Here is a 16,229-nt window from a genome sequence, read left to right on the forward strand (position 1 = left end):
TAAATATTTTTACATTCCATTTTTTCTATTAGTTAGAAAGTAGACTCTCAGTGTCTATAATTATTCCTGTGACTGCTTTTAAAGTTTTCTCTTTGTTTTTGTCTTTCTGCAGTTTTACTATGGTAAGTCTAAGAGTAGATTTCTTTTAATTTATGGAGTTTGAGGTTTGTTGTTGGGTTTCATTTATTTGTGGAGTGGTATCTTTCATCAGTTTTGGAATCTTCTTAGCCATTATGTTTTCAGATGTTGTTTCTTTATCTTCCTAGGATATCAACTAAATACATGTTAGATCTTTTCATTGTATCTTGCCTGTCTCTACTCTTATTTTTAATCTGTTGTCTCTGTACTACATTCTGGATATTTTCTTCTGACCTACCTTCCAGATCACTAATTATCTTTTCAGCAGTGTTAAATCTGCTGATAGGCCTCTCTATTGAGTTCTTAATCTTGAGTATTATATTTTTTACTTATGGGGGTTATTTTACAAGGTATTTGTCTCTTGTTTACTTGTATGCCTAGTTAACTTTATGTGCTACTTTGATATTTGAAGTTAGGGTATCTTTGATCAGAGAAAACTTTAATTTACTTTGGTTGGTCTAGAACCACATTTCTCCAAGTGTTAAGGCTTGAGGTTCCCTGGCTTCTGCAGTGATTAAATTCTGCATGAGGGCTGGTTTACTTCAGATTGACCATTTCCCTGGGAGTATATCCCTCTGGGTGCTAATATTTAATGTCAGGGTACTAATTGAAATTCCCTCTTTTGTTTGGGCTTTAACTTTTGTCTTCTTGATCCTTTAAAGCTGCTAAAACCCCAGTTATGTTTCACAGCTGTTTTTTCTATGGATCAGGAAACAGGAAATGATCTCAGAGCAAAACAGGTCTTTAACCTTGGGGTCATCCCTCTAATATTCCCTTCTTGTTTTTGACAAGTAATTCTTCTCTAACTTGACAGTTCAACTTTATAAAATATTTTAAAAATATTTAATCCGACTTAATTCCAACTTAAGGTCTTCAGTGAAAGGGTTAGTCTGAAGTACTTAGCTTGCTCTTAAGAAGTTCTCAAATTATCTTTATGTTTATTCAAGTCGTTTTTGTTTTTTGAGACGGAATCCCAGTCTGTCACCCAGGTTGGAGTGCAGTGGCACAATTTGGGCAACCTCTTCCTCCCAGGTTCAAGCAATTCTCCTGGCTCAGCCTCCCGAGTATCTGGGACTGCGGGCACTCGCCATCATGCCTGGCTAATTTTTGTATTTTTAGTAGAGGTGGACTTTCGCCATGTTGGTCAGGTTGGTCTTGAGCTCCTGACCTTAAGTGATCCACCCACCTCAGCTTCCCAAAGAGCTGTGATTATAGGCGTGAGCCTCTGTGCCTGGCCTTTTTTTTTTTTTAGTGACCGAAATGATTAATGGTGTATAGATGACTCTTGAACAACATGGGTTTGAAATGTGTGGGTCCACTTATAAATGGGTTTTTTTCTGCCCTTGCCACCCCTGAAACTATAAGGCCAAATCCTCTTCCTGCTCTTCCTCTGCCTACCCAGTGTGACGACGACAATGAGGGTGAAGACTTTTATAATGATCCGCTTCCATGTAATGCATGCATAGGAAATACGTTTCTCTTCCTTATGATTTTCTTAGTAACATTTTATTTTCTGTAGTTTATTATAAGAATACAGCATGTAATACACATAATATACAAAATATGTGTTCACTGACTGTGTTATTGGTAAGGCTTCCACGGAACAGTAGACTATTAGTTTTGGGAGAATCAAGTCACGTGGATTTTCAACTGTGCCTAGGGTTGGCGCCTCTAACCTCCATATTGTTCAAGGATCAACTGTACTTTTAAATGTATATGCTCTTGCTTAACATAGCTCACTTTGTAGAAATAAAGCCCCCAGACCCCTTTTTCCCTGGATTTGATCTGTGTCTGTTTGGAAATTGGCTGCCTGGTTGTAATTTCTTGTCAACTTTTGGTTGATGCTGTCTACCTAATACCCTCACATCTTCATTCTTATCTAATAGGAGAATTCCCAGTCATGAAAAATTATGAGTAAGAGGTTTAGTGCTGACAGAAAGTGAAGAACCCATAAGTGTTAAACATAGGTATAAGTATTTTAAATTAACAAGAATGAATATTCTTTAATGTGTAGCTTAACATTTTTCGTAGCTTTTTTGTTTTCCTTTTGCATCTGTGTTATTTTTATAGCCTAAATGTTAAATTAAATAAATTCTAAAATGGTTCTTTAGTATTGCCATAGTGCTATTAAACCTTGACTTTCTTAGATCCTGTGATTGGTCTATCAGTTTCTTTTAGACTACTGAAGATAGTGCTTCATTTTTCTAAGCTTTTCATAAAATACTATTCTTGAACAGTATGGAAAATCATGTTTCATCATTCTGGTTTCTTTGTTCAGACATCTCATATTAATGCAACCACATAATTGCTTAACTATTTAATACTCTTGGAAAATGAGTATTTGCAATGGGAGTTAGTTGGGCACAAAGAGACTCACATTTTTTTTAAGGTCTTAGTGGCTGAGCTTGTTAATTTTTTTGGCATTCCAAATAACTGGATGACCATTTTATTTTTTATTGTTCACAGACCAGCTGAGTTCTTTTTACAGTTGTACTCTGTCTTTTCCCCTCATAGATGTGGAGGAAGACATAATTATTTATCAGTATTTCGTTTTCATTTATATGCCTTTATGGGCCTTTACAACTTTTCTGAAAATTCTGGATAGTTTTTCCTCACTATCAGCTGTAAGATAAAGGAAAAAAGATAACTTTTTATACACACGTGTGAAGATTGGATACAAGTTTTTCAAATAGATTTCTGTTTTGGGAGAACTGAAGTTTAAAATGATGTTTTTGATATTAGGGCAGCTAATATTGTGAATAATAAGCATTAATTTGTTAATACTTTCTGATTAAGAGCTTGGGCTCTGCTGGTTTCAAATCCTAACTTCACTGTACATAGATTAGGTTTACTAAACCCCCTATGTCTTTCTTCCATAGCTGTGAAATGAGGATCATAATAGTACCAGGCTTATGGTTGGAAAGATTGAAATGATGTACCATGTATCATGTATTTTTATTTCTTAAAACTTTAATAAATTATGGCTTTTTGTTTGAGATACACCACTTTTTTTAAAGCATGTATTTTTCTTCAGCATTTTAATTGATTACAAATTTACCATAATCTGTAATTTAGTACCTGTCATAGATACATTAGTATATTTGTATACCTTGGAGTTACTGAATGTTTCTGCTTATTGTTTATAAGAGAGCATAGCAGGGTGGCTTACTGTTAGGATTATTATTTTTTCACTCCTTATATAGTGTTAAGGCTTTCACAAACTAGTGTCCTTGAGTTGCAAAAAAACAGAGCTACATGACTTATCCCACATTTTAGAGCTTCAGAAAGTAAAATTTCAGTACTGGAAAAAATCAGTTTAAAGTAAGCCATCAGAGACTTACCACTAAAATTTTAACCTGGAAGGAGCTTGCTTCTAATTATGTTTTCAGAAGTAAGCTTTTAATAGAAAGAAATACTCTGCCATTTGTTAATGTGTTCCTGATGTTTTATCCATTGAATTATGAGATACATGACAGCATTCCATCCAACATTATTATTTTGGCACAAAGTATAAACAGGAAAAAATTGAATTTCAGCTGTTTGAATGAAAATAAAAGTGTGATAGTATAGAAAGAATGTCCTGAACCATTTTTTATTTATTTTAAGAAAAAAATATATAGATACAGAAATAGTTACTTAACCAATTTTTTTCTATAACACCTTTTTAAGAAGTAAGGACATTGATTATATGAACTTGCTGAAGAAAGAAAAATATAAATGAATTTTTAAAATTAAAAAAGATACAAGAACAATCTGTTAACCCTTGTTTCCCAGCTAAATGCTTAATAATGTCAGACATTTTTGGTGAGCAGTTAGCAATAGGTTATAGAGGAGAGGGACTTCATTATCCTGCTTGTAGAGTTTCCTTTAGTTGAGACAATCAGTTCAATAAGTCTGTATGTTTTGCATTAAAACCCAGGTTTCTGATTTGTTTTTGATTCGGAGACTTGCAGTGGAAATGTAGAACAAACTTTTTGGTGTATTAGTTTTCTTGGGTATTTATTGCCCATGATTCTTATACTGTTTCTTTGTTTGTATTCTAATTATTTTTACAGAACTAGGAAATGCAAATGTGAATATTTTTCCACACAGTGAAATTAATTGAAGTAGCTCCCAATTCATTTTTATTCTTAATATATTAATGAAATCATTGGAGTAAGCATGCTTGCTTAAAAATGGAAAGGTTCCGTGGGGCATGCCTGGCCATGCTCTCTGGGACTTGGGTCCCGTGTCCTGGGAAAGTGGGGTGCAGCCAGAAAGATGGTCGCCCCTTGCCCATCACACGACACACATTCGTGGGGAACCTGACACTAGACCATTCATAATCGACCTGCTTCTGGGTCATGGTTTCATACGTAGCAGAGCAGCTACCTCGCTGTGATCTATTGAAAGTCAGCCCTCAACACAAGGGTTTGTTAAAAAGAAAAAAGGAAAGGTTCCAGTATTGTTAGGTTTGGATTATAAACAACTGCCTTTATCTCTTCTCTTCGGTCTGAACAGCTAAATCTCCAAACTGAGTTCATCCCAACAATATTCAGCCTATATTTATTCAGTGTAACATTTTAAAGCACTGTGCTGGATAGTGGAGGACATAAGGAGGGATAAAATGCCATCTTCATTGTCTTGCAGTTTATAGGAAAGAGAAGTCCAAAGGTGTTATATGACTGCAGAATTATCAAATATAAATTTTAATGAAAAGGGTGATTCCCAATCATACTACCATGACAGTGCAAATTTATATTGCAACTGATTTTTATTCTACGTGAGACCCTAAGTCTTTCATTTAATATTCAGAAGTTTAAGTCTGATTTTGATATCCTGTGGTCTTAACAACGTCTTTTAAAAGAAAGTGACTGTGAGATCTGAACACTAGAGTTAGAAGTGAATTGTTTTGTGTATTGTGAATTTATTTTTTCATTAGGTGATGATGGAGTCAATGTAGAAGAAGATGGGAAAACAAAGAAAAGTCAGAAGGATGATGAAGAGCAAATCGCTAAGTACAGGCAGCTCTTGCAGGTTATTCAAGAAAAAGAAAAGAAAGGCAAAGAAAATGATATGGAAATGGAAATTAAATGGGTTCCAGGTAAGAATTAGATACTAAATGTTTTCTCTTTTTCCAATTTCAGTATATTGAGTACATTTTAGATATGAAGGAACCGGAAATGTTTTAGTGAGGATCTTAACATCATATTTGCATACACCGTTTAACTAACTTAATGACTAGCAGTTTAGACTCTTACCAGCTTATTCTTGATTAGTTTCTTGATTGATTTACTAACTTATAAATTATTCCTGTCCATTTATCAGAGTAGCCTTTCCTAGGTTTGAGCCTATATTCTCAAGCTATAGAAACTTGAATGAATCCAGGCACCATGTGTTCTAAAGTTATTACACTTCTTTTGAAGATGTTTAATTCTTTTTTTTTTTTTCTTTTTTAAAGATGGGGTTTCACCATGATGGCCAGGCTGGTCTTGAACTCCTGACCTCAGGTGACCCACCCACCTCGGCCTCCCAAAGTGCTAGGATTACAGGTGTGAGCCACCGCACCCAGCGAATATGTTTAATTCTTAAATGACCTTTTCTTCCATAACCCCTACTAGGCCTTAATTCATGAAGTTTCACTAACACAAAATATGTATTACATAGTCTCCCATCTTCAATCTTGCTTCGAATAGTCAAAGAAATATAGCATAGTAGAGTAGAATAATACTAGCACAAAACTAATTACAACCATGTCAAAGATAAAGATAGAAGCTGGGATAAATCAGGATTATTCTGTAGTAAACAGCAGTTGCCCCTTTTTCATGGTTTCACTTTCTGCAGTTTGTTACCCAGGATAGTACAATAAGATACTTTGAAAGAGAGAGAGGAAACAGACTATGTTGATACAACTTTTATTACAGTATATTATAATTGTTCTATTATTGGTGGTGTTAATCTTTTACTGTGCCTAATTTATAAGTTAACCTTTGTCATAGCTATAGATGTATAGGGAAAAACATAGCATGTATAGTGTTCAGTACTATCCACAGTTTCAGGCATTCACTGTGAGTCATAGAATGTATCTTCCTCAGATAATAGGGGACTACTGTACACATTTTTTTCAACAGTGCTGGGCATTGCAGCCAATACTGTTTGTATATTACTGCTATTTATATTATATATAACTTTTAAAACCAGGTACATTTTTGGTTAAGGGTTTAGTTCTTTAGCCTTTATTAGTCTCTAGGAGAAAAAGTACTAACCAGTTATAAGAATACCATTGCTTAAAACTTAAAAGTGTTCTGTTATCAATTCTATATTTTATAAGCAGCATGCTTTTGTATTGGGAATACAACATTTGTTTTCATGGGTTTTTATTTGGGGAAAAATTAGGGTGTTTGATATTTGAGGATTGACTGTCTATTGTAGTAAATTTGCTAGGATGGACACATGTCTGCTGCATATTCCTACAGGAATGAAGTGCTGTGTTGCAACCCATTTGTTTTAAATGTTTGGCTTCTGCAGGAAGTGGTGGTAAGAACAAATGAAGTTTACTGGTGTATCATATGACAAGTGGTTGGGAGAACTCAATTGATTTGGCCTGGAGAGGAAAAGTCTAAAAAGTGACTTTAACAGCTATTTTTAAGTACTTGTGGGATATATAAATGAAGACTTAATCTCTTTTATTACCTCACTGGTTAGCACTGCTACCACTGGATAAAAGTTGAAGGAAGGCAGATTTTAATTTAATAATATAAAGAGGAATTCTCTATATTATTAAAATTTTCTGGCAAAAGAACTAAAGGCTGCTTTAAGGCTGCTCTCTGTGTCAGTAAATTTCCACAATAAGGCTATATAATCATGCCACTCAGAGATGTTTGTGAAGAAATATTTTACTTGAGTCCCTTGACTTTATGATTCCAAGAAATGTTAAATTCTGTCTTTTAAGTTGAATACATTGTAGTTTAATTCTAATCTTAGAACAAGCTTATTGAATATATTTTAATATGAACATTTTTAAATTGAGGTGTTCAGTTATCTGTTTGAGAAAGCAGATCTAAAATAAACTGGATTGAGGTGTTTCATAGCAAGTATTTCAGAAATATATAATGCCAGTTATAAGGTACAGATATATGATATAGGTTCCCACACTAAGTGGACCACATCTAGATTGTGTCTTTATTAACATAGTTATGAGGCTGGGAGCCGTGGCTAACTCCTGTAATCCCAACACTTTGGGAGGCTACGGTGAGTGGATTACTTGAGCCTCAGACATTCGAGACCAGTCTGGGTAGCATGGCAAAAGCAGTCCATCTCTACAAAAAAATACAAAAATTACCTGGGCATGGTGGCGTGTGCCTATAGTCCCAGCTACTGGTGAGGCTGAGGTGGGAGAATCACCTGAGCCCAAGAAGGTTGAGGCTGCAGTTAGCTGTGATCATGCCACTGCACTCCAGCCTGGGCAACAGAATGAGACCTTATCTCAAACAAACAAACAAAACATAGTTATGTAGGGCAAATACCTAAAAGTATTTTTTATACCTGTATCAATAACTGGAAGATTTAAGCAATGCTTATGTTTCCTGGGTTAAACCTTAGGTCATGGTACCTTAATATTTTTTTTAATATATTCCTAACTTAATTTAGTAATATTTTATTAGAAATATTTGTACTTGTGACAAAGAGTAATACGATCTGTAGTTCTCATTCCTTGTATTGGTTTTTGGTGTCAGGGTAATGTTGACCTTATGAAGTGAAAATGTAAAATGAAAGATTATTGTCTGTGATTCCACTATCCTAATTCAACCACTGGTTAAGAAGATTACAGTTTAATTTACCATTTCTCTGCTGTGGAATATTCAATCAGATTTCTACTCTTTCACTACAGTGGACATATAACATTGAAAAAAAAAAAAAACAATAGGACAGATGCCAAACCCACAAATATCAAGCTTTTCTTAAATCTCTTCATTTTCATCAACAGCCAAGTAATTGACCTGCTTTCTTAGGGCCTTTTAATTTTTAAAACTTTTAAAACAAAGATGTGTTTTTCTCTCTCCCAGGTTAGAAATGTTTCCAAGCATGTTAGGACTAGTAGAGAACAGCCAGGCCACAATGAGAAGCTGATGCTAGCATTCAGGCTTAACTCAGTAGTTAGTTAGGTGACTTCCTTCCTCACACAGCAACTTTACATGTGCTGTAGATCAACCTGTGGTTCTCTCACAAGCTCTTAAAACTACCAGTGTCAAAACCTAAATGTTAAATCTCAGATGCCAAGTATCTGGGATGTTATAAATAATCTATAGCTTTTTCTATATTTTGAAGTATTTTCATAGGATAGTTTCCCAGAAATAGAATTACTAAGAAAGGGCATGAATACTTTTTATGTCTTGAAGTTACTGCCAAATTGCTTTCCAAAAGTGTTGTACCAGCTTATAATACCTTCAGCAATCAGTAAGAGTGTCAGTTTCACAGAATTATTGTCAACATTGGGCATATATTTTTTACTTTTAATTGAATAGGGAAAAATTGATATTTTAAAGGTAAATTGCCATATTTTTGAAGGCCCCTAGTGGGGTATTATTACCTATGAATCCTTGTGTACATGCACATGCAAGTGTAAAGGGTTTTTCTGTGTGCTACACATACATATGAGATCATTGAGCAGTCTTTCTGTACCTCAGTTTATTCGTGTGGAAATTGGAACTAATAATACCTTTATTGCTTAGAGATACTTGTTATAAACTACAAAATACTTTCATGACGTGTATTTCAGTGAATTTATGTCTTAAAAAATGTGTGTTTTCAGTAACAGTTACCCTGAATCTCAGGACTTCTGTCATGTTATACTTCAGTAAACCACAGAGGGTCAGTATGAGATTATACTATATATTCACTGGTTTTGTGGCTTGGATCTCCAAAATATTAACCTCTTCAGGAAAATAAGTACTCTTTTTTTTTTTTTTGAGACAGAGTTTTGCTCTTGTTGCCCAGACAGTAGTGCAATGGCGTGATCTCGGCTCACTGCAACCTCCGCCTCCTTGGTTCAAGCGATTCTCCTGTCTCAGCCTCCCAAGTAGCTGGGATTACAGGCGCATGCCACCATGCCTGGCTAATTTTTGTATTTTTAATAAAGACAGGGTTTCATGATATTGGTCGGGCTGTTTTCCAACTCCTGATCTCAGATGATCCACCCGCCTAGGCCTCTCAGAGTGCTGGGGTTACAGGCACGAGCCACCGTGCGTGGCCAGGAAAATAAGTACTCTTAGTCGCTCACATGTGTTGTGGTTTGGTTTGATTTTTTCAAAAGAAATTCTAGTTTAGACTATTTAAACTTTATACCTTTTTACATTGTGTTATACAGTATAGTAACATAAGGAGTTTAATTTCTTAAGGGTAAGTATTAAGGGAACTGATAACAGGTTCATGGGTATAACTGGAATGAACTCTATCAATAATTTCTATGGAAATGTAATAATGCAATTTTATTAATTAGGATTATAAGTAAGTAAAAATGTTGAATAAGATTTTTAAAGAAAGTTATACTTAATTATTTTGATGTATGCAGAGTTATATTTCCTATCTCAATGCATTGCTAAAGGTATCCTGCCAACTTACTAATGAGTAGATAAGGTGATGTATATAATTAACCAGTTGGGCCTTCATGAAGAAATGTACCTCACTGGGGAATTTTTAATGTACATATAAATGAAGTATAATCAGTTTTCTCTCTTTATATAACCTCCCCTGTATTCATAGTCCAATTAATCTATATAATACTTTTTGTAGATAAAACAAGCTGAATATAAACATGTATGAAATTCCATCCAGAAAGGAACAAATAATGATGTGTTTCTTTGTTTATAATCTTAAAAGATTAAATATGATAAAAGTCCTCTTTTTCTTAGCTATCTCAGGTTTAATAGATACTAGTGAAATGGATAGCTGGTCTTTTTTCTACTCAACATTCTACAGTACCCCAACTTCCCTTCATTACTCCATCAAATACTTAGTGAACACCTACTCTGTGCCAGGAATTGTTCTATATACTATGTGAACAAACCATAAAAATCCCTGAACTCATAGATCTTATAATCTGGTGAAGGAGAGACCAAACAGGTGACAGATGTATAAGAAACATATTTTGCCAAGAACTAAAGGCAGTAGAGGTGAGGGAGTGAGCCTGGCCCAGGAGACTGTGTGAGCAGAGGAAGTAGCAAAGGAGTGTCCTTGAAGCTATGCTTTATCTCTTGTGTTTGAGGAATCCGAGGAGAACAGTGTGACTAGAGTGGAAGAGAGAAGTAAATGAGATCAGAGAGGTAGTTTGGGGCCAGATAGGAAGATTTTATAAGCCATTATAAAGACATGAATTTCTGTGACTGAGATGAGAAACCATTGGAGGGTTTTGAGCTGCGAAGCAGTCAAATCTGACTTTTATGTTTAACAGGATCCCTCTTGCTGCTATAGAAAAAGCGGGGAGCAAGGACCAAATTGGGGAGATCAGTCAAGAGGCTGTTACAGTAATATTCAGATAATGAAGCTTGTGGATGGGACATGTATGCAAGGGAGCATCGAGAATTCTTTTTTTTTCCCCATATATTAAGTTCAAGATGCCCATTGATACCTAAATAGACATGCCAAGGAATCAGTTGGTTATACAATTAAGAGTACAGGGCTGGAGATATAAATTTGAGACCTCCATCATATAAATCTCTGAAAGTGAGTAAGAACAACAAGTAGTAAATATAGGCAAAAAAAAAAAAAGGTTCAAAAGCTGATCCTTGGAGCACTCTAGCATTTAGAGGTAGAGGACATGAGGATGGACCATCCAGAGCAGCTGGAGAGGCTATCAGAGAAGCAGGAGGAAATTCGTAATTGCTGGGTATTCAGCCAGCCATTAAAGAAGACATTTCAGTGAGAATATGGGTCAATAAAATGCAGGCTGAGAATTACCATTGGATTTAGCAATGTGAAGCTCATTGGTGATACTGAATGGCTTTTGTGGGATGATGGGGGTTAAAAGTGACTAGTATCGTTTGAAGGGAGAATGGGAAGAGAGGAATTGGAGACAGTACAGGCAAGTCTTTTTTTCTGAAATATTTGACTGTTAGAAAGTTGCAGGCATCATGACACTAAAAAAAAAAAAAACTTCAAAATGTAACTTCCAAAAACTAAGATATGCTTCCATTATAAGCATGGTGCCATTTTTATACCAAGGATATTGTTAGTCTCAGGTTACCTAGATTAATTTGTGCCTAGTGTTCCAGTATTGGAACACTAAGCATATGGGAGTTAATTATATCCCACTGCTCAAGGTCTGATTGCAGAAATTCAAAAAATTGCAATCTCAGGCATAAATGGGTTAAAATGAAAAGATTGGAGCTGTTGGTAGAAGAATAGGATGCTTGGAAAGTAAGCAGAATGCTTGGAAAGTAACTTTGGATAACACCTGATCTGTTTACCATCTGGCAGTGAGTTTCTGAAATGGGGTAGAGTGTAGAACCATAGGAGAAGAGGAGGTCAGTGAACTGTGAGGCCAAAGGTATGTTCAGAGGGTCATCTGTGTGGATAATGGAGTCACCAAGAATCATGACAGGAGTATTGGAAAGAGTGGCAGTGAGCTAAAATTAAAATGAGGGAACAACTGCAGTCATTAGATACCTACATCTCAGGATATGGAATAATTTGCTTAAAAAAAAGATGTCTACAATAAGGAAGAGTGTAGTCTATCTAGTATAGCCTGAAAACGTGACATTCAGAGTGGAGGCATTGGGAAGGAGGGCTAGCCAGTGGATGGGAATTGGCAGTGAGTTGCATGGACAGTGGGAGAGAAAAATTCACCTCCTAAAAGAGATAGAGCGGAAGCAGTGTTCTCAGAAGAGCGCCAAGTTTTAGGGAAGCTACAGTTAGCAGATAAATAGGTATGGGGGCTTTCCTTAATGACTAATGACTGGCTGTAACTTACTAGTGAGTAAAAAGGCTTTAGTCCTTGAGGGTGTTCAGCATTGTTTTGGGAGAAGGAATGATTTGGGAGTTGTAAACTTCTTGTGGTGGTAGATTTAAATATGAATAAAGGGATTTTGAGATTAGTTCTGATGGTCGTAAAGGCTTTAGTAGTGGTGGGGCTGTGAATGTCATTGGAATATCTTGTCAGGAGCACACAGAGTTCTAGAATACTTACTCTTGGGAGGGAGGCACAGAAGCCAGAAAACTAGGGGCGCCTCTTACTGTCTCACGCAGGCAAGAATTTCTCTTATTGCTTCACCCAGCAAGAGGAGTCCCCATTTGATTCCTATTCCTTGGGCATGGAGTGGGGGTGTAGCTCTTTCTTTGTTCTGCTTTTTCCTCCTCCACTCTTCACAGTTTCATTTTTATTCTAGTATCTGCTCTTTATCCCTTGTCCTCCCCGCCACCTTTATTTTATCTCCCTTTCTCTGTTCCGTTGTTCCATTGGGTAGCTTAAACACAGAGACATCAATGACATGCATATGTGGCCATTGTATTATTTATTCTTTTTATTTAGAAGTAAAAATGTTTTTGAATTAGTGGGACATTCATTTTGTTAGGCAGCCCAGTTTCAAGCATCTTGATTTTTATACGTCTCACAACCTGTTCACTGTTTAGTTTTGGTTCTATTTCCATTTATTGCCAATGTACTCATTATTTGAAATATATTCACGAAAATGTTGTTTTGGTCAGAACTTTTAAAATAACCAGATGTTTAAAATTTTGAGTTGAGTGTAGAAGAGGGCATTAAATGGAAAACCTGAACTTAAAAATAAGCTAAAAGAATTTGTAGTTTGCCTCATATTTTGGTGGTGAGGAGGAAACCAGATCACAGTGCACTCTTGTAAATTGTGCAAGGTCACACAGCTAATAAGTGACTAGAATTTTAAGACCTAAGTGTGCGCTCCGTCCTTGAATCATCCAGTTAACAAGTTGATATGAGGAGTTTGTAAGGTAATAAGCTGTAACTTCATACTCTGCAAAAAAGACTGGAGTCATGTTTGGAATGTGTAATAATAGTGAGAAGCAGCTAGAGTTATCTAAAAATGATGCTAATACATTTTCTCCATATGATTGCTAGTAATTTTCTCAGTGCTTCTCGAATTATTTGATAGACTGTTTTCTCTCTTAATAATACTGATGTAATTTTTAAAAAGAGACTTTCCAAGAAGCTTTGTAAAAGATTTAATGAAAAAGCAAAGATTTTTTAATACTAGTAGTTTCAGAAAGTGCTAAAATTGCAATGCCTTATGAAGTTCCAGGTTAATTGATCTGTTTCCCCCAAATCCACCCCCACAGGATCCCAGTTAAAATATGTGAATTAGCAAGATCCTCTGGTTGCAAATATCTAGGATGCTTCTGTTAATATAGTCCTTCCCACTGTTTGCATGTGTAGCCACTGTTTCTAGACCATACTATTAATACTTTTTTTTTTTAAACTTTGCCTTAAACTTGCAGTCTGCCCCAGAGCTCAGGAAAAGAAAACTTGGCACATGTACTGTTTTCCCATAGCTCACAGCTATGCTGATTTGAAGTTCTGAACTCTTTGATCTGTAAAGCAAAACTTTTGCTATTCTATTTGTGGTTGTCTTTCATCATTCTATCTGTATTCTAACTGCCTGGCTACCAAACTGTCATTTTTCATTGCACACGTTCTATGTGTTATTTTGGCAGAACTCAATAGTATTACTTGCTTTCAACAGTTTCATTATTGCAAAATTGAAAAGTTGGTCCTTGATGTTATGCTGTGAGTTCTTTATAATGTTTTGCTAAATGGATAACATAGTAACCTTTTATTACATTTTCTCACAGATACATTTCTGAGTATAGCATCTTCATGTCTCTTATCAAGTATTATTTATTTATTTATTTATCTTTTTAAGAGTCAAGGTCTTGCTGTGTTGCCCAGGCTGAAATGCAATGGTTTGATCATGACTTATTGTTACCTGGAATGCATGAGCTCAAGCGATCCTCCTGCCTCAGCCTCCTAGGCAGCCAGGGCCACAGGTGTGTGCCACCATGTCTACCTGGCTGATTTTTTATTTTTCATAGAGGCAGGGTCTTACTACATTGCTCAGGCTGACCTTAAAATCCTGGTCTCAAGCTGTCCTCCCTCCTTGGCCTCCTAAAGCACTGAAATTACAGGCATGAGCCACCATGCCCTGCTTTTTGAAAGGATTCTATTAATTTCTTGTGCTAACTGAAGAACTTTTTATTGTTTAACCTTTGAATGCTCAGAAATACTGATAAAATTATACACAAAATAAAATCTAATTTCTACCATAGATTCAGGTTTTAGAACCATGTAAAGGATAGGGCATAAGTATTTTTCTTTTTTGTTTGTTTGTTTTGAGAGGGAGTCTTGCTTTGTTGCCCAGGCTGGAATGCAGTGGGGTGGTCTCAGCTCAGTGCAACCTCTGCCTCCCGGCTTCAAGCGATTCTCAAACTGCCTCAGCCTCCTGAGTAGCTGGGACTCATGCCACCACACCTGGCTAATTTTTGTATTTTTTGTAGAGACAGGGTTTCACCATGTTAGCCAGGCTGGTCTTGAACTCCTGACCTTAGGTGATCTATCCGCCTCAGCCTTCCAAAGTGCTGAGATTACAGGGGTGAGTGAGCCACCAGGCCCAGCCCAGATAGGGCATAAGTACTTTTCTTTAGATCTTTGGTTTGATACAAAACTTAATCTCACTCTGGGACCATATTGACATTTTCTGGGCTCTGAAAGATTTGCAGCCATTCTCAGTGTCTTTTTGGTTAGACTGTTGTAGACAGTTGCTCACTGTGTGCAATATGTAGTGGTAATTTTCAACATTGAGGTCTATGGTGAAACTAGTAAAAACTTCTGTGGCTGGAACTGGTGGCTGGGCAAACTGAATCTGCTGGTTTTGTGTGGGAGTGAGACAATACTTTCCTTCCTCAATTTAATCTTCATTGAAGGTGGATGGTGGGATAGCTGTCATCAAATGAGCTATCAAAAGATATACCTTGCCAGACCTGGTGGCTCACTCCTGTAATCCCAGAACACGGTGAGAGGACAAGGTGGGTGGATCACCTGAGGTCAGGAGTTCGAGACCAGCCTGGCCAACATGGCGAAACCCTGTCTCTACTAAAAATACAAAAAATTAGCCAGGCATGGTGGCTCGTGCCTGTAGTGGCAGCTATTTGGGAGGCCTAGGCAGGAGAATCACTTGAACCTGTGAAGTGGAGGTTGCAGTGAGCCGAGATCATGCTTTCTTAACAATTGGAAGTCTGGGCCGGGGGTGGTGGCTCACACCTGTAATCTCAACACTTTGGGAGGCCAAGGCGGGTGGATCCCCTGAGGTCAGAAGTTCAAGACCAGCCTGGCCAACACCAACATGGTGAAACACCATCTCTACAGAAATACCAAAAAAAAAAATTAGCTGATGATGGCAGGTGCCTGTAATCCCAGCTACTCGGGAAGCTGAGGCAAGAGAATCCCTTAAAACCTGGGAGATGGAGGTTGCCATGAGATCATACCATTGCACTCCAGCCTGGGTGACAGAACAAGACTCATTTCAAAATAATAATAATAATAATAATTAGAAGTCTTTCTGTGTAGGACTTAACCAAACTTTTCCTAAGCATTGTCAGCTTTGAGTGTCATAAAATACATTTTATTTTAGGATCCTATTGTTTCTTCTTTCTGTAAATAGGGAAATTTTAAAAATTTAAAGTAATTTTTAGATGCATAATTTTGATTCAGAAGAATTACATTTTAAAATATCCTCTGAGTGAGGAAGGGGAAGTTTGTACTTATAAGATGCCTGTGCTATATCAGGAACTATTCTAGATGCTTCACACACAATACTACATTAAGTTCTTCAAAGTGGTTAGTGCTGCATTTGCAGAAGAGAAAACTGAGGCATAGACTTGCTTAAGATCACAAAACTAGGAGAAAGAAGAACTGTAATTCAAATTTTGGTCTGAATTAGAATTTTTAAAGGGTATTTCCCTAGGTTGCTGATTAAATCTGGGGCCTGACCTCTTAGTATAGTGTGCATGTGTTTATCATTGTGTACACAAAGATACACAAGACCCTCACTGAATTTTACTTGAAAATTTGGGGAAATTTTAATTTT

General features: G+C 36.5%; 1 protein-coding gene across 5 annotated transcripts in view; it reads left to right on the forward strand.

Annotated features, from left to right (window-relative positions):
* ESF1 (ESF1 nucleolar pre-rRNA processing protein homolog) overlaps positions 1–16,229 on the forward strand; it is a 67,716-nt gene that overhangs the window by 15,295 nt on the left and 36,192 nt on the right. For all 5 annotated transcript variants that reach the window (XM_064378042.1, XM_012474936.3, XM_064378168.1 and 2 more), the window contains one exon: positions 5,060–5,221. In XM_064378042.1, the coding sequence (XP_064234112.1) occupies positions 5,060–5,221 (162 nt within the window). The remainder of the gene's footprint in view (positions 1–5,059; positions 5,222–16,229) is intronic.

This window comes from Aotus nancymaae, unplaced genomic scaffold (genome assembly GCF_030222135.1).
Source record: "Aotus nancymaae isolate 86718 unplaced genomic scaffold, 86718_ANA_hifiasm-v0.15.2.pri h1tg000001l, whole genome shotgun sequence".
Taxonomy (NCBI): domain Eukaryota; kingdom Metazoa; phylum Chordata; class Mammalia; order Primates; family Aotidae; genus Aotus; species Aotus nancymaae.